The sequence below is a fragment of the Myotis myotis genome, unplaced genomic scaffold (genome assembly GCF_014108235.1).
Source record: "Myotis myotis isolate mMyoMyo1 unplaced genomic scaffold, mMyoMyo1.p scaffold_m19_p_3, whole genome shotgun sequence".
Lineage (NCBI taxonomy): Eukaryota > Metazoa > Chordata > Mammalia > Chiroptera > Vespertilionidae > Myotis > Myotis myotis.
Window position 1 is genome coordinate 119125124 of NW_023416335.1, and position 18748 is coordinate 119143871.

General features: G+C 44.7%; 1 protein-coding gene across 1 annotated transcript in view; it reads left to right on the forward strand.

The window, feature by feature from the left end:
* Positions 1-18748, forward strand: part of CACNA2D4 (calcium voltage-gated channel auxiliary subunit alpha2delta 4) — a 126686-nt gene that overhangs the window by 53611 nt on the left and 54327 nt on the right. Inside the window, exons 20-24 of the mRNA XM_036298956.1 lie at positions 922-989; positions 3172-3217; positions 3318-3415; positions 4893-4986; positions 18392-18487. Coding sequence (XP_036154849.1) covers positions 922-989; positions 3172-3217; positions 3318-3415; positions 4893-4986; positions 18392-18487 — 402 coding nt within the window. The remainder of the gene's footprint in view (positions 1-921; positions 990-3171; positions 3218-3317; positions 3416-4892; positions 4987-18391; positions 18488-18748) is intronic.

Genomic DNA, 18748 nt, shown 5'->3' on the forward strand with positions numbered 1-18748 from the left:
GACCCAGGTCTATATCCAGGAAACTTAAGAGATCTAGTCCTGCTTTTCCGGTGTAACCTATTGTGCAGAGTCTGGAACCAAACTGCCTGAGTTTAAATCCCAGCTTTATCGCTTACAGGCTGTGTGTCCTTTGTCAAGTTACTTTACCTCTCTGTGCTTTAGATTCCTCATCTGTAAAATGAGGGTTGTAATACTAGGTACTTCTTGGCGGTATTGTGAACATTGAATGGCATAATCTACTTAAAGATCTTAATGCATGCAGTTGTAAGAAATTGTTAGATAAAAGATCAAATTTAAAGAACTCCTAGGTTTCCTCCAGCAGTATAAATATTTAACTCCAGGTAATATACAGATTAGGAAACAAATAGCCTTTATCTCTGAATTATCTCATTTCTCAATAAAGCATGGCTCCCAGCCCTGACTGCTCATTAGAATTCCTGAGGAATTTTATAAAATTGCCTATGTCCAGGCCCAAACCAAACCAATTTACTCAGAATTCCTAGGATAGGGCCCAGACGCTAGTGTCTTTTGAAGCTCTCTCGGTGATTGAGATATTTGGCCAAGGTTCAAAAGCAATGTTCTGCCAGGAGAGAGAGGAAGGCATCGTGGGATTCACCAGTTGGGAAAGGACTCTTCTATGTGGGGAGCCCTGTGAGACCTAGAGACTTTTCCACATTTCAGCGGGTTCCTGAGAGGTTCAGGGTGTAACTTGATTAAAATGGGTGCCGAGGAGAATTTCCTGGACCTTTTCAGGAAGAAAGGCTGATGTAAAAATAGAAGTGCTGCCTCAGTCCTGAGGGAAGCAAGGGGCTTGGATGTGGACAGTTCGTACACTTAGAGCTGGTGAAGGGCAGGACATGGACCGGACGTTGACTTGTACTCGCTGTTGATGAGGACCCGGGTTCTCTGCTCTCCCCACAGCCTGGGAGTGGTGCTGTCCCAGGGCCACGGAGAACACATCCTCCTGGGGAACACATCTGTGGAAGAAGGTGGGTCGGCGCCATGTACAGATGACAGTTTGGAGGGGAAAATGGATGCTCCTGGGATACTGAGCAGGACCAACAGGAGCCAGAGCTGGCCTGACGGGCTCCAGGTCCTGGTCTTGAGGGCAGACTATCAGAGCCGGGCTACAGGGAGGACAGTCTGCGTGTCCGGGCACCCTGGGTGTGCAGCATCTGCCAGTCAGCCATCAAAACCGACAGAGCCTCAGGTGTGCCAACTTCGCACTGCCAGGTCCTGGCAGGCGTTGCTGGGCCAGAGGGCCTCCAGGGGATGTGTTTCTCTGAACAAAGCCCAATTTAACCTGTCGGAAGACTGCGGAAGGCATGAGAAAGGAGGCTGGGGAGAGTGAGGAAGCAAATCTGTAGCCATTTGCTTGGGCTGCTGTACAAAGTGCCACAAACTGGGTGGCCCTGACAACAGAAAGTATTCCCTCACAGTTCTGCCGGCCAGGCTGCCTCCAACGCCCCTTCCAGCTCCTGTTGGCCCCCATGTCCTTGGCTTGCACTGCAACTTTTCCATGTCCCCTTCATCATCACATGGCTTCTCCCCTGGTGTGACTCTGTTTTCCCTTCCTATGAGGACACCAGGCACCTCATTGTAACTTGAATACATCTGCCAAGACCTATTGCCATATCAGATCACCTTCACAGGTATTGGGGGTTAAGACTTCAACATATCATTTTGAAGGACACAATGCAACCCATAAAGGGAGCTCATGGGAAGTGAGCCTGAGAAGGATGGCGGGAAATGGTGGGGAGGATGCAGAGAAGGGCCCACCCTCTCTAACGCAACCTGCTCATGACTGGCAGCTGCCTGGGCACCTTGAGAGAACAAAACCCACATCCAGGGCTCAGGGCATCCTTGAGAGATGTGGTCACAATCCTATTCAAAGCCCGTATTCTGTCCATTCCCCTTTACCATCCCTTGAATGTACCTGTCTCTCCTCTCTGCCACAGCCTCTGTCCCCTCTCTCCCAGGTAGCCATAGCCGCCTCCAGCGGGTCTCCTGCCTCTTCCTTTCTTTGAACTTCTTTCTGCCAGAGGGAACTTTCTAGAAATGGATTGTTTTGCTGGTAAAGGACCTTCACCGGCCTTCTGCTTTTTCTCATTTCCCCACACACTAGGCTTCAAGTCTTCCCATCACTGCACTCTCCCCGGAAATGCTCTCCTCTCCAGCCCCGCCCTCTGATCCCAGCTAACTCGGACCCACTCCTCAGGCCCAGTGTACACCTCACTTTCCCAGGAGCCTCCCAGGACTCCTGTCCACACCCAGGCTGGGTTATGTGCCCAGCTGTGTGCTCCCACGTCCCCTGAATTCACCCTTTCACAGCCTGTGTCCTGACGCTGGAACACTCCTTCCTTTTTCCGCCGGCCCCAAAACAAACTTCACTGCCCGCGGTGTCTTCCTCCTCCCTGTGCTCTTCTTCCTCTCCCAGATATCCCATCTCATTGCTGCAGGGATGGGTGCCCTCCATCACCCACTGCAGTGGGTAGGACCAGCCAGTGATCCAGGGGCTTAAAATCAACTGGGCTTCCTGTGGGGACAGGAGTGTCACCCTTTGACTGTTTGCCTGCGTCTATGTCAGCCTAGAACCTCTTTTAGTGAAGCCGCGCATGCCCCCTTGGCGTTGCCATCATCCTTGCATTCAATTTGACGAACCTCAATTTGAGCACCTATTTAGTTTTGAGCACTGAGGGTGCTCAGTAGGGTGCTTTTCATTCATTCATTCATTCATTCATTCATTCATTCAACAAATGTATGGAGCCCATGTCAGTGTAGGTGCTGTGCTGGGCTGGGCACAAGGCTACAGAGATTACACAGAACAGACATGGCCCACCTCTGGGATCACCTTTTAACTGGCCATTTAGCTCAGTCGGGTACAATGAAGATGAAATCACTGGTTTCAAAGTATTAGCCCCTTCAAGGGAGAACTAATAGTTAGGATTTGGACATGAGGTAATGGGGAGAAAGAACATTTCAGGGAGTGGGGAGCAACATGGACAAAGGCATGGTCTGTTTAAACCCAGCCCAGCCCTACTCTGAACTGAGAAAAGGAAGAGTAAACCCAGCCCTTCCCTGAAGAAGCTTCCCAGCAGTTGATTCTAAACAGTTCTGGTGCACGTCCTCACCTGGGGCGAGCGTCCTACTGAGTGTGAGTTCTGGTTGCAGGCCTGCACGACCTGCTGCACCCAGACCTGACCCTGGCCAGCGACTGGTAAGTGGGGAAGTCAGTGCACTTGAGGAGGAGAAGGCGGGAGGGAGGGAGGAAGAGGGGCAGGATTTTCTGAGGTAACTTTGACTCCTCTGGATTCCAGGATCTACTGTATCACGGATATTGACCCCGACCACCGGAAGCTCAGCCAGCGGGAGGCTATGGTCCGCTTTCTGACAGGGGAGGACCCAGACCTGGAGTGTGCGTGTTGCCCGCCCATGAGGGCTTCCCTCTGGGACCCTGCAGCTCATGACTTTGCAGCAAGGGAGGGCTGGGGCTAGGGGAGGGCTGCCAGGTAGCTCTATCCGGGGAACTCACTGATGGCCTAGGAGGACAGGGAGACTTCCCAAGACAAAGCAGAGACAGCCTGACGATTAAGTGCTCCTGGAACAGGGCACATGAGCACATCCCCATGTCAGGGACTGGGATCTCTGCAAACCTCCTTCACCTGAGCACTGTAAGGCTCGGAAGGGACACTCCCACAGTGTAAAGGCATCCGCCTAGCCCTCAGACCTGTCTCCCCACCACCTAGCAGTGGGCCTGGGCCAGCAGCTGACACTCCGTCCTCGTCTCTGCAGAGGAGAGCATTTGACCAGACAGCCTCTCACAGCCTGTGTCTGTGAGTGTTTTCTAACACCTGGTTCTCAGACTAACCTTAAGTTCCCCTCCACTAACCCAACTGTGAAAGTACACACCCTCAGCATGGTACTTTCTCTTTGGAAGAAGGAGCAGGTCATTTTGTCACATGTCACCAGCAAGAAAAGACTCCACTTTCTATGAGTCCCAGCATTCATTCCATGAACAATCTGTACTGAGCATGCACTCTGTGCCAGGCCTGGAGCAGGCACTGAAGCTAGAGATGCCCGAACCAAGCGAGGCCCTTGCTCTCAGGGAGCTCATAATCTTATGGGGAAACCACTCTATGAAGAAGCAAGCCTGTGTGTGTAGGTGTAGGTTGTTACAGATTGTGCTGTACAGGAAAAGATGGGGACTGCTGCAAACAAGGGGTCAGGGAGGGCCACCTCTGTCAGCCAGTGTCACTTACCACCCAAGTGGTTCATGGGTACAGGGTGATGGTGGTGATGAAAATGTTGTGGAGTTAGATGTGATGGCTGCACATCGTTGTGAGTGTAAAAAGTGCCACTGAATTGCATGCTTTAAGTTGGCTGAGTTTGTGTTACATGACTTTCGCCACCATAAAAGTAAATACCCTAAAGAGAGTGAGGGAAAAGAGAGCCTCCACGAAAGAGCATCCTGGCCAAGGGGAGAGCCTATGTGGAGGCTCTCAGCAAATCCAAATTCACGGAACTGCCAAGGCCAGCGAGTGTGAGGGCGATGACCGAGAAGCAGAGGGATGCGAGTTGAGATGGAGGGCGGGCTGCGCACCAACAAAGCCTGATGTCGCTGAGGGATTCTATAATCTCACAGAACATTAGAACTGGAAAGAGCCTTAGTGGTCGTTCAATTCTACTCACATGTTGTCTGGGGTTGAGGAAATGAAGGCTGGGAGAGGTGCAGCGACTCCCTCAAATCCACGTAGGTAATTTACACCCTCCGGACACATGTTTATGAGGCACATCTTGTTCCGTGAAGGCCAGGGTTTTCAAAAGGGCAGGTGAGCTGTGCTTATAGTCATGGGGGAAATGAGTACATTGGTCTCCTTTGATTTTGCGTCCAGGTGACGAGGAGCTGGTGCGGGAGGTACTGTTTGATGCCGTGGTGACAGCCCCCATGGAAGCCTACTGGACAGCGCTGGCTCTCAATGCCTCTGAGTATGTACAGGCTGGGGCTGAGGGCTCCCAGGAGGGAAAGAGGTCCTGGCCCCTGCGTTCCCTTGGCTGAGTCAGGGTGCCCCCCCCCACCCCCCACCAGCTGGCTGGCAGCTTAGGAGATCATCCCAGTCCTTTGGCCTACGATGAACTGTGATGAGGGTGGGAAGACAGGGAGACAGGGAGAGTGAGAGCAACATTCACACAGTCCCAGGTTATGTGGGGGCTTTACAGAGCTTCCGCACACTGCACACCCCCTCGGGAGAAACACCCTGAGCAGGTCCCCGGTCACAGAACCAACCCCCCAGCCCACACTGCAGAAGCCCCATTCTGAGAACCCCTGTCTCAGGGTTGGGCTCTCACTGTGAGAACCCACCACCAAAGTGCCCTGAGGGAGCAGGTCAGCAGATCAGTGCCTCATCTCCAGAAGCTGAGGTCAAGACACCATGAAGTACAAATTTCACCTCCGTGTGTCCCAGCACCTTAGATTTCCTCACTGTCTCTGCTGACTTTTACCTGGTGCTATTGTGCTTAGCAGACAGATAGAAAGAAGAGATGAACGGTTTGAATGTGTGTTTGGGGGGGTGGGGTGGTATGTGTATGTGCATTTGCATACACATGTGTGTTCACGTGTATGTAAGAGCACATGAGTGTTGGGAGGGGGTAAGATAAGAGGTTAAAGATAGAGTGGGGCCCTGGTAGGGTGGCTCAGTTAGTTGCAACAATGACCTGTAAACCAAAAGGTTGCAGGTTTGATTACCTGTCAGGGCACCTACCTAGATTGTGGGGTTGGATCCCCTGGTCCAGGGCGTAAGGGAGGCAGCCAATCAATGTATCTCTCATACATCTATGTTTCTCTCTCTCTCTCTCTCTCTCTCTCTCTCTCTCTCTCTCTCTCTCTCTCTCTCCCCTGCCTCTCTCTCTAAAAAGCAATGAAAACATATCCTCTGGTGGGCCATACCTTGTTCCAATCTTCCTAGACTCTCGATAAATTAATACCACCCTAATGTAAACACTAACATAATTTTATAGGAACAATCACTTACTTAGAAAAGCAAGTGCATTTTTTATATACCAATAACAAACTATTGAAAAGATAAATTAAGAGACAATCCCATTTATAGTTGCATCAAAAAGAACAAAATACTTAGGAACAAATTTAACCAAAGAGGTAAAAGGCCTGCACTCAGAAAACTATATAGTGCTCATGGATTGGAAGAACTAATGTCTTTAAACTGTCCATATTACCCAAAACAACCTACAGATTCAATGCAGTTCCTATCAGAATACCAATGATATTTTTCACAAAACTAGAACAAATAATACTAAAGTTTATTATGGAACCACAAAAGACCCTGAATAGATTCAGCAATACTGAGAAAGAACAAAGTTGGAGGTAACACACTACCCAATATCAAACTATACTACAAGGTTATAGTAATCAAAACATCATGGTACTGGCATAAAAACAGACTCGTAAATTAATGGAACAGAATAGAGAGTCTAGAAATAAATTCACACATGTATAGTTAATTCATCTATGATAAAGGAAGCATGAATATACTAGTACAATGGTATAAAGACAGTCTCTTCAATAAATGATGTTGGGAAATCAGGACAGATACATTACAAAAAAATTAAACGAGGCCACTTTCTTACACCATATAAAAAAATAAGCTCAAAGTGGATTAAAGACTTAAATGTAAGACTTGAAATCATAAAACTCCTAGAAGAAAACATAGGCAATATTCTGACATGACTCTTAGTAATATTTTTTAATATGTTTCCTAGGCCAAAGACAAAACAAAAATAAATGGATGGGACTTACATTAAACTAAAAGGCTTTTGCAGTACAAAGGAAAACAAAAAAAAGAGATAGCCTACTGAATGAAAGCAGATATTTGCAAATGAAATATCTAATAAGGAGTTGATATCCAAAATGTATAACAAACTCGTACAGCTCAACATAAAAAAAAATAAAGACCCAAACAATCCAATTAAAACATAGGCAAAGGCCCTAACCAGTTTGGCTCAGTGGATAGAGCATCGGCCTGTGGGCTGAAAGGTCCCAGGTTCAATTCTGGTCAAGGGCATGTACCTTGGTTGCGGGCACATCCCCAGTAGGAGGTGTGCAGGAGGCAGCTGAAACAAACATCGATGTTTCTAACTCTCTATCCCTCTCCCTTCCTCTCTGTAAAAAATCAACAAAATATATTTTTTAAAAACCACACATAGGCAAAAGACATGAATTTCTCCAAAGAGGACATACAGATGGCCCCAACTGCACATGAAAAGATGCTCAACATCACTAATCGTCAGAGAAATGCAAATCAAAACTATAATGAATACTACCGCACACCTGTCAAAATGGCTGTTATCAATAAATCAACAAACAACAAGTGTTGTCAAGGATATGGATAAAAGGGAACCCTGGTGCACTATTGGCAAGATTGCAAACTGGTGAAGCAATCAATATGGAACTTCCTTAAAAAATTAAAAATAGAACTATCATATGACCCAACAATTCCACTTCTGGATATTTATCCAAAGAAATTGAAAACAGTAATTCTAAAAGATGTATACATCCATATATTTATTGCAGCATTTTTTAAAACAATCTGAATGATATTTTATCTTGCATGATTATACAGTATGAATAATTAGCTCACAATCCAAGACAGCTTTATATATCTTGCTCTTCAAAATGGTGTTAGTGTTGTAGGGCAAAAAAATTACATTTAATTTAACAAGATCAAGAATGACATATTTGACTTGGAGAGTGGGACCCGGCAGATTCCACAGTGGCTCCAAGAAGGCCACTCCCACCTCTCCCAGCAAAGGGGGTCAAGAGCTAAAAATGGCCAGAACCTTCCAAATGGCACCTAACACACTTTTATGTAAAGGTCAGGCTTGTAGATTATTCATCCATGATGCTCAAAAGTGAGAGACTGAGTAGAAGGCTAAGATCTGGAGAATCCTCATTTCCTCCTCTTTGTGGAATACACTTTTTCTTCAAGTGGGACTGGGGCAATCCCTTCACACTCCTTTACTTCCTGGGACAGGGGTGTTTTACAATATTAGGTCTGATTACATCAATGTCTTGAGACAAATGCTCCATCATGCTTTCAACAGTTGTTGTTGGTGCATAAAAATCCACCAAGAAATACCCTTCTCTGTTGTGCCACTGGCTGTGGACAGAGATCTGATAGGGAAGTGCCCACTCTCCCAGATTCTCCAAGTTCCTCACGATCATCCCCCGTCCATCAGGGCTTCTATCGTCCACTTCAATGCAGCAGCAGTCTTGGGCCACTATTGCAGGATTATTTATAACTAGAGGCCCATTGCATGAAATTCATGCACTGGTAGGGTCCCTAGCAGTTGCTGGCTGCTCCCTCCCTTCCCCCTGCCGGCCCCACCCCCTGGTCGAACTCCCGGATGAACTCCCAATTGAGGGGACAATTTGCATACTACACTTTTATTTTATAGGATAGTCAAGATATGGAAGCAATCTAAGTGTCCATTTATAGACTAATGGATAAAAAAGATGTGGTACATATATACAATGGAATATTATTCAGCCATAAAAAAGAATGAAAACTTGCCATTTGTGACAACATGGATGGACCTAGAAGATATTATCAAGTGAAATAAGTCAGACAGAAAAAGACAAATATCAGATGATTTCACTTATATGTAGGCCCTAAAAAATAAACAAAATGAAAATAAACTAATAGATACAGAGAACAAACTGATGGTTGGCAGATAGGAGGGCAAATAGACGGATAGGCAAAAGAAGTCAAAGGAATTAAGTACAAATTGCCAGTTATGAAAATAGCCATGGGGATGTAAAGCACAGCATAGAAAATATAGTCAGTAGCATTGTTAATAACTATACATGGTGCCAGATGAGTACTAGACTTATCGTGGCTACTAGACTTATATAATTCATGTGGTATGTGAATGCCAAATCACCATGTTGTATGCCTGAAGCTAACATAGTATACCAAATATAATTGAAAAATAAATTTAAAATAAACATTTGAGCGAGGAAAATGAGAAATATTTCTATATACTCTTATGGAATGATCTTAGCAATGGAGAAAAGCCTGTATAAAACCCCCACTGTTTGCCTAAAACAGGGAAATGCAAATATATTTTCATAGTTATATACATTTATATACATATTTGTATGTATGCACATATATGTTTTTTTAATTGAACAAAAAACAAGTCAAGAAAAATATTACTTATAGGAAAAGTGAAAGAACAGGGGGATAGAGACAGAGACAGACTCTTCTGAATATGCCTTATTTTCCATATTTGACTTTGGAACTGTGTGAATGCTTTATATCATTATAAAACAAAATTAAATTTTAAAATATAAGCTATAAAAATTGAAAGCAAAGAAAATAAACTTAGCTGTGAATCAAATTCCTGAAATGCCGGGTGTCAGCCACTGCGGGATGGTGGAGCAGGTGAACCAGGATGCCAAACCAAGGCAGGGCGCCAGTCGCGGTCATTGGGGCGAGCCTCTGGTGGTTACTGAAAATTCTTTGTTCACGCGTGCCACAGTCCCACCCACTGCTCGCACCCTGTGCTGGTGCCAGATGCTGGCTCAGGTTGCTCGGTGTCATCAGCGAGTGCAAGCAGCAGCTACTGGCCCCAGTCACCTCTCTGGCTTCTCCACCTTCCCCTGCTCCTGAGGGGTGATCAGGGCAGGCAGCTGCCTCTCGCACCCACTGCTGGCAACAGCCCCACTCACTCGCATCTGCTGTCAGCGGGGCCAGTGCCATCAGTGCGTAGGAGTGGTGGCAGCAGGAGCAGGGACCACAGTTGGAGGGGTTAGGTGGGGGCGCTGAGGATGGGCAGAGATCCACCCCTGTGCCCACTGCAGCCTCTCAGCCCACAGTTCCTTTCAAGGTGCATGAATTTGTGCACTGGGCCCCTAGTATTACATATATTGTGGAAGAAGCAGCAAAGGATTCACAGCATGAAAAAAGGAGATGTATTAAGTGATTCAGGACCAGGGTCTATACCAGTGGTTCTCACCCTGTGGGTCACGACCCCTTTGGGGGTTTAACTACCCTTTCACAGGAGTCGCCTAAATACATCCTGCATACCAGATATTTACATTATGATTCATAACAGTAGCAAAATTACAGTTATGAAGTAGCAACAAAAATAATTTTATGGTTGGGGGTTCACCACAACATGAGGAACTGTATTAAAGGGTCACGGCATTAGGAAGGTTGAGAACCACTGGTCTATACTATATGCATAAAATAAAAGTCTATTAAATTATATATGTTATATTTAACTATTATCATTACATACAATAGAACTTATATCCTCAAATGTATGTCTTTAAAAAAATTCCTGAAATACCCATACATAGGTGAGTTCTTTCAAGGGACTTGAAAACATAGAGCTGTAAACACTAAATAAATAAAATCTTAAACTGTGTTCAATCACCATATTGCTAGAAACAATATTGACACTGTTAGTCACAAACTATATTAATTGATAAAGCAATATATAATGTTAATGTAATTAGGAACCAATATTTTCAGCAAAAGAGGAAAGACACACACCTTTTTTAAATCAAGGAAGTTAATGTGTTCATGTTGACCAATGTCACCCCAATAAAATTTAATAAAATAAATTAAAAGAAGTTAAGTTTAGAAGTGATGCTAAATATGAATTGAAAATGTCAGTGGGCTCATGATGTATTTTCTCTGAAAGAAACAAAAGGAGTATCCTAGCTCTGTCCACTGCAAGGACCAACCTCAGTGAACTATTCAGATCTACAGTATATTGTGACCTTTCAATGTCCACATTAAAACGTCCTCATTAAAATTAGTGCGTGGTCCTTGGAGCAAAGTCAGGGCAGGAGCGGGAAATGTACAGAGTTAGCCAGGAGCACCTCCCCCTACCAGGAAGCAAGAAGTTACTGGAGGCTAATGAGGCTGTGCCAGTGGACCCAGCACCACCCTGAAGAGGCTGTCACTGGCCAAAGCGGGGACAATTTGAGCAGCAAAAGTCATAACAATGCAATGGATTAAAACACATTAAATATGTTTAAATTCCTGTGCTCATAATTATACTTATTGGTCATCATTGGAAAATGTAAGGAAACCAACTCATTATTCTAAAAACTGGTAAATAAATAAGGACTCAATTATTTATCCTGTCTTTCCTGTACAAATTATACCTCAGGATAATCAAATACTGAGGAGGAATATCGCTATTTTGCAACCTCTAGTCAATCAGATAGCGTCTATCTTGATGAAGAATACACCACCTGCCAAAACTTAAACCAGAATCCAATCAGGCCCCAAGGTCCAATTGCTAGCTTATAAGAAATACAAGGAATAAGAAAGCATGCTAAATAACACTGCAGATCACAATCAGCCAAATCCAGAATGCAAAGAATGCTACTGGACAAATGACCTAGTCCAACAAATTCATTGCAAGGAAAAGGAAAGAGGAAGAGAGAAGAGGAAACGTTTAAAGCAGTGGTTCTCAACCTTCCTAATGCCGCGACCCTTTAATACAGTTCCTCATGTTGTGGTGACCCCCAACCAAAAAATTATTTTTGTTGCTACTTCATAACTGTAATTTTGCTACTGTTATGAATCATAATGTAAATATCTGATATGTAGGATTAATTTTCATTGTTACAAATTGAACATAATTAAAGTATAGTGATTAATCATAAAAACAATATGTAATTATATATGTGTTTTCCGATGGTCTTAGGCGACCCCTGTGAAAGGGTCTTTCGGCCCCCAAAGGGGTCGCAACCCACAGGTTGAGAACTGCTGGTTTAAAGAAACTAAAAAGGACTGCTTATAGGTATGGGGTTTCTCTAGGGGTGATGAAAATGTTCTAAAATTGACTGTGATGAGGGTTCCACAAATCTGAATGCTAAAGAATATTCAAGTTTACACTTTAAATGGATGAATTGTATGGTGTGTGAATTATAGTTTAATAAATAACTAAATATTTATATTGAGAGAGAGGGAGAGATGGAGAGAGAGAGGAGACATAACAACCATGGACCCTAGTCACATTCTGACTTAAACAATTTTTTAAAAATGCATGAGGCTATTGGATTGTAATTAATGGCATTAAAGAATTATGAGGAACCCTGACCAGTTTGGCTTAGTGGATAGAGCGTCGGCCTGCGGACTGAAGGGTTCCAGGTTCGGTTCCGGTTAAGGGCATGTGCCTTGGTTGCAGGAACATCCCCAGTCGGGGGTGTGCAGGAGGCAGCTGATCGATGTTTCTCTCTCATCGATGTTTCTGACTCTTTGTCCTTCTCCCTTCCTCTCTGTGAAAAATCAATGAAATATATTTTTTAAAAAAAAGAATTATGAGGAGGTTTTAGGTGTAATAATGGCATTGAGGATTTTTATTCCTTATATTTTAATGATAGAAATTATTTACCAATGAAATTATTTCTTGGATTTTCTTCAAAATAATCTAGTTGAGGGGCTTGGGAGGCTGTACAAGAAACAAGACTGACACGGTTTGGTAGTCGTTGAAGCTGAGTTATGTGCAGAAGTCTCATCAGACTGTTCTCTCTACTTTTGAATAGACAAATGCATTGAGAAGCTTTTTAAAGATATACAGGTGCTTAGGCCTCACACCCAGAGATTCCGGTCTCTACAATACTGGAGGGGATAGGCCCCATGTGCACCTCCAGACCCTTTCCTCAGAGCTTTTCCCATGGAGACCAGTGTTTTAATCCAGCACCAGGTACTATCAGGTGACAGTGTACGGTGCAGTCTTCACCAAAGGATTCCATTAGGGAAACCCCAACAGCCACACAGCTGAGCTTTGATAAAAAAAAAAAAATGCTTCCCCTTGTCAATGCTTTAGGTATTGTCTACCTGATACACTCACCAAAAACACTAACCCAGGCACAGAGAGAAGTTGGGTAATAGTCTGCAATAAATTGAGCTAGGAGCAAAAATATTAATAAAGTTAGAAGTTATTAAATAAAGCCACATATGACATGCCCACAGCTAATGGCGTATTTAAAGGTAAAAACGGTTAAAAGTTAAAAGCTTTTCTTCTAAGATCAGACACAAGACAAAGATACTCACTCTCCCCACTTTCATTCGACATAGTAGTGGCAGTCCTACCAAACAATTAGGCAAGAAAAAGAAAAGAAAAGGCATTCAAATTGGAAAGGAGGAAGTAAAACTTACTCCATTTGCAGATGACATGATATTATATTTAGAAAGCCCTAAAGACTCCACACACAAAGACTGATAGAACTAATAACAAAAATTCAGTAAAGTTTCAGGATATAATACCAACATACAAAACTCAAATTTTTGGTACACTAATCAACTATGAGAAAGAGAAGTTCAGAAAACAATTTCTGCCTGGCTGTGGTGGCTCAGTGGATTGAGCATCGTCCCCTGCACCAAAAGGTTCCCAGTTCGATTCCCGGTCAGGGTATATGCCTGGGTTGCAGGCTCGATCCCTAGTCGGGGGCATTTAAGAGGCAGCCCATCAATGATTCTCTCTCATCATTGATGTTCTATTTCTCTCTCCCTCTCCCTTCCTCTCTGAAATCAATAAAAATATATTTTTTAAAAAAGAAAACAATTCCATTCATAACTGCATCAAAAAATAAAATACTTGATAGCCACTTGGCTTGGAGGTCAAACCCTCCCTGGAATTAGCTACAACAATCAAGATTTAACTATAAGACTGCGAACAAAGACCACTAGGGGGTGCACCAAGGAAGCATAACAAAATGCGGAGACAAAGAAACAGGACAAAATTGTCAATGGAAGATATAGAGTTCAGAACCACACTTTTAAGGTCTCTCAAGAACTGTTTAGAAGCCGCCGATAAACTTAATGAGATCTACAAGAAAACTAATGAGACCCTCGATCTTATATTGGGGAACCAACTAGAAATTAAGCATACACGGACTGAAATAACGAATATTATACAGACTCCCGACAGCAGACCAGAGGAGCGCAAGAATCAAGTCAATGATTTGAAATGCGAGGAAGCAAAAAACACCCAACCGGAAAAGCAAAATGAAAAAAGAATCCAAAAATGTGAGGATAGTGTAAGGAGCCTCTGGGACAGCTTCAAGCGTACCAACATCAGAATTATAGGGGTGCCAGAAGATGAGAGAGAGCAAGATATTGAAAACCTATTTGAAGAAATAATGACAGAAAACTTCCCCCACCTGGTGAAAGAAATGGACTTACAGGTCCAAGAAGTGCGGAGAACCCCAAACAAAAGGAATCCAAAGAGGACCACACCAAGACACATCATAATTAAAATGCCAAGAGCAAAAGATAAAGAGAGAATCTTAAAAACAGCAAGAGAAAGAAACTCAGTTACCTACAAGGGAATACCCATACGACTGTCAGCTGATTTCTCAACAGAAACTTTGCAGGCCAGAAGGGAGTGGCAAGAAATATTCAAAGTGATGAATACCAAGAACCTACAACCAAGATTACTTTATCCAGCAAAGCTATCATTCAGAATTGAAGGCCAGATAAAGAGCTTCACAGATAAGGAAAAGCTAAAGGAGTTCATCACCACCAAACCAGGATTATATGAAATGCTGAAAGGTATCCTTTAAGAAGAGGAAGAGGAAGAAAAAGGTAAAGATACAAATTATGAACAACAAATATGCATCTATCAACAAGTGAATCTAAGAATCAAGTGAATAAATAATCTGATGAACAGAAAAAAAAAATGAAAAAAAAAAATAAAATAAAATAAAATACTTAAGAAAAAAATTAACCAGGGAAAGACCTGTACACTGAAAACTATAAAATATTAAAGAAAGAAATTAAAGACACAAATAAATGGAAAGATATTCCTTGCCCACAGATTGGAAGAATTTATATTGTTAAAATGTCCATACCAGTCAGAGCAATCTAATGATTCCATGCAATATCTATCAAAATTCCAAGGGCATTTTTCACAGAAATGCATAGAATAAACAATCCTAAAATTTGTATGAAACAACAAAAGACCTCAAGTAGCCAAAGCAATCTTAAGAAAGAACAAAGCCCGAGACATCCCACTTCCTGATTTCAAATTATATTACAAAGCTATAGTAATCAAAACAGTATGATATTGGCATATAAACAAACACAAATCAATGGAACAGAATAGAGAGCCCAGAAATGAGCCCATGCATATACGGTCAATTAATTTATGACAAAGGAGCCAAGAATATATAATGGGAAAGGATGGTCTGTCTTTCAACAAATGGTGTTGGGAAAACTAGACAGCCACAGGCAAAAGAATGAAATCCATTCACTATTTTACATCAATCACAAAAATCAACTCACAATGTATTAAACAGCTGTGGCCAGTGTGGCTTAGTTGGTTGAGTGCAGAGAGGTCACAAGTACAGGAGGCAGCAAATAGATGTTTCTCTCTCTCCCTCTCCTTTCCTCTCTCTTATTCAAATCAATAAAAGCACATTGCTTTAAAAATGCATTAAATATTTTGAACATAATATTTGAAACTGCAAAGCTCCTAGAGGAAAGGATAGGGGGTAAATTCCTTGACATCAAGCAAAGGAAACGAAAGCAAAAATAAACAAGTGGAACTACATGCAACTAAAAAGCTTCTGCACAGCAAAGGAAACATCACAAAATAAAAAGGTAACCCACTGAATGGAAGAACAAATCATCTAATCTAATAAAAGAGAAACATGCAAATTGACCATACCTCTGCTATGCCCACAAGCCACGCCCACAAGCCAATCAGGAGCGGATATGCAAATTAACCCAACTAAGATGGCGGCGGCCACAGAGGTGGAGCAAGCAGGAGGCTTGGGTTGCCCCCGGTAATGGAGGAAGGCAAGCTTTCCGCCTGCCCTTCTGGCCCTGAGCTCCGCTCAAGGCTACAAAGTTTCAATTATAGAAGATAAATAAATCCCAGATACCTGCTTCCAGCCCGCAGCCGTGGCCAGCCTAAAAACGGCCATCAGCCCCTCACCCAGGCTGGCCAAACCCCCATGGGGTGAGGGTCCCCACTGGGGGGCTTAACCAGCCTGCAAACAGCCATTAGGCCCTCACCCAGGCTGGCCAGGTACCCCAGTGGGGACCCCCACCCTGAAAGGGGTGTGGCCAGCCTGAAAACGGCCCTCAGTCCCTCACCCAGGCTGGCCAGGCACCCCAGGGGGACCCCCATCCTGATCCGGGACACCCTTCAGGGCAAACCAGCTGGCTCCCACCCGTGCACCAGGCCTCTATCCTATATAGTAAAAGGGTAATATGCAAATTGACCCTAACAGCAGAATGACTGGAAATGACTGGTCACTATGACACACACTGACCACCAGGGGGCAGACGCTCAATGCAGGAGCTGCCCTCTGATGGTCAGTGCGCTCCCACAAGGGGAGCTCTGCTCAGCCAGAAGCCAGGCTGATGGCTGCCAGTACAGTGGTGGTGGTGGGAGCCTCTCCTGCCTCCTCAGCAGCGCTAAGGATGTCCGACTACACCTTAGGCCTACTCCCCGCTGGCAAGTGGACATCCCCCAAGGGCTGCCGGGCTGCCAGAGGGATGTCTGACTGCCAGTTTAAGCCCAATCCCCCCAGGGAGTGGGCCTAAGCCAGCAGGTGGGCATCCTCCAAGGGGTCCCAGACTGCGAGAGGGCACAGGCCAGGCTGAGGGGCCTCCCCGCCCCGAGTGCACAAATTTTTGTGCACTGGGCCTCTAGTATATCTGATAAGGGATTAATATGCAAAATAAAGAACTCACACACAACTCAATAGCAAAAAAAAAAAAAATTTTTTTTTTGCTCTTTTTAAAAGGTCAGAAGATCTGAATAGACATCTTTCCAATGTTGTACAAGTGGCCAGTAGGTACATGAAAGATGCTCAACATCACTATTCATCAAGGAGAAGTCAACCAAAACCACATGAGATATCACCTGTTAGAATGTCACCAGACAGACAAAAGACAACAACAAAGGCATTGTTGATGGTGTAGACCCTGAGAAAAGATACCTACAAGAAGGGCTCATGGTGGTTAACTGGGCTCAAATTTTTAAAAAACACCAGACTAGCAGCTAAGTGAAATACGTCAGACACGTGCAATCTTTAGGAAAAAAGGGGGGGGGGACTAAAACAGAGCAGAAAAGTGGTTGCTGAGCAGTGGGGAAACAGGGAGAGGCTGGTAAAGTACACCGATTTTCAGTTTTCAGGTGAACAATGTCTGAGGATCTGGTGTGATCCATGGTGACTACAGTGGTGACACTGTGTTGTATAACTGAAATTTGCTAAGAGGGTAGAATTGAATGCTCTCACACACACAGAATAGATAAATGTGTGAGGTGATGGATGTGTTCGTTAACTGAGTGGGAGGGTCCTTTCACAATGCAGACATACAGCAAACCCAGACAATGTATGCTTAAAATGCCTTACAATTTTATGTCAATTATACCTCAGTAAGCTGAAATTAAATGAAGAAAGAGGTGATGACTGCCCCCTGGTGCATCGTCATAACGATATGGCTTTTGAGACGATGAAAAAAATTAGTTCCACTCCAGCTGGCTAACGGATTTTTTTCCAATCTGTTGGCAAGGTCATGAAGTCCAGCAGGATCACTTAGGTGAGGTAGTCAGAGTCCGCTCCTCCTCCTTTTCCATTTCATAATAAGGTGACTATGTGGAAAGGGCTTTGGAACTGTCAGGTGCTGTGTATGCGTTGGTCAGGAGAAGTTACTATCCCTTTGGTCCCAGGACAAAATTCCTCTTCCTGAGCTCCCTCTGGCTTCCAGAGCCAACTCCCCCAAAGGCTGAGTGGACGAATCAGGGGCTAGATCTGAAGAAGCAGAGGACAAGGGGACCCCATTATTAAAGGGGATGCAGGCCCTGGCTGGTGTCGCTCAGTGGTTAGAGTGTCAGCCCACACATGGAAGGGTCAGGCATTCGATTCCAAGTCAAGAGAATGTACCCGTGTTGTAGCTTCAACCCTGCCCTGGTTGGGGTGCCAATCAATGTGTCTCTCTCACATTGATGTCTCTCTCTCTCTCTCTCTCTCTCTCTCTCTCTCTCTCTCTCTCTCTTTCTCTCTTTCTCCCGCTCCCCACCCCCCACCCTTCCACTATTTCTAAAAATCAATGGAAAAAAATCCTCAAGTGAGGATTTTTTAAAATTTTATAAATAAATAAATAAATCAAGGGGCTGCTGCCCAGGGGAGCCCCATCCCCAGCCAGAAGGGCCAGGGGCTGCTGCCTTACCCTTTCCAATGGCCTGTCAGAGACCCATCTGAGCAATAACTCAGATGGACTGGACTGATAGGAACTGTGGGTTCACCCTGAGGCCTCGTCCTTGCTCCCCATGCCCTCCTCCTGGACCTGCCATCGTGCTGCGTGTGGTGCCACCTGCTCTGTCTGCCTCACAGGGAGTCGGAGCGCGCGGCGGACATGGCCTTCCTGGGCACCCGGGCCGGCCTCCTCAGAAGCAGCTTGTTCGTGGGCTCTGAGAAGGTCTCCAACAAGTGAGTGTGCCGGGGCGGGAGTGGGGTCCCTGTAGGGTGCTCCTGGGCATGTGTGCTAGCAGGGCATGTGTGAACCCCTGAAGTGCGAGGAGGGTGGAAGGTTGGGGCTTACAGAGTGAGAGGTCAGAAAAGTAACCCTTCCCCGCAGGCTCGGACTCATCCTGAAGGTGCCCCCGGAGAGGAGGGAGGCCAGGCCAGTGGGGCAAGAGAGCCCCTGAGACTGTGAAGTCGGGAGGGTTAGCCAGAGGTTCACTTCCGCAG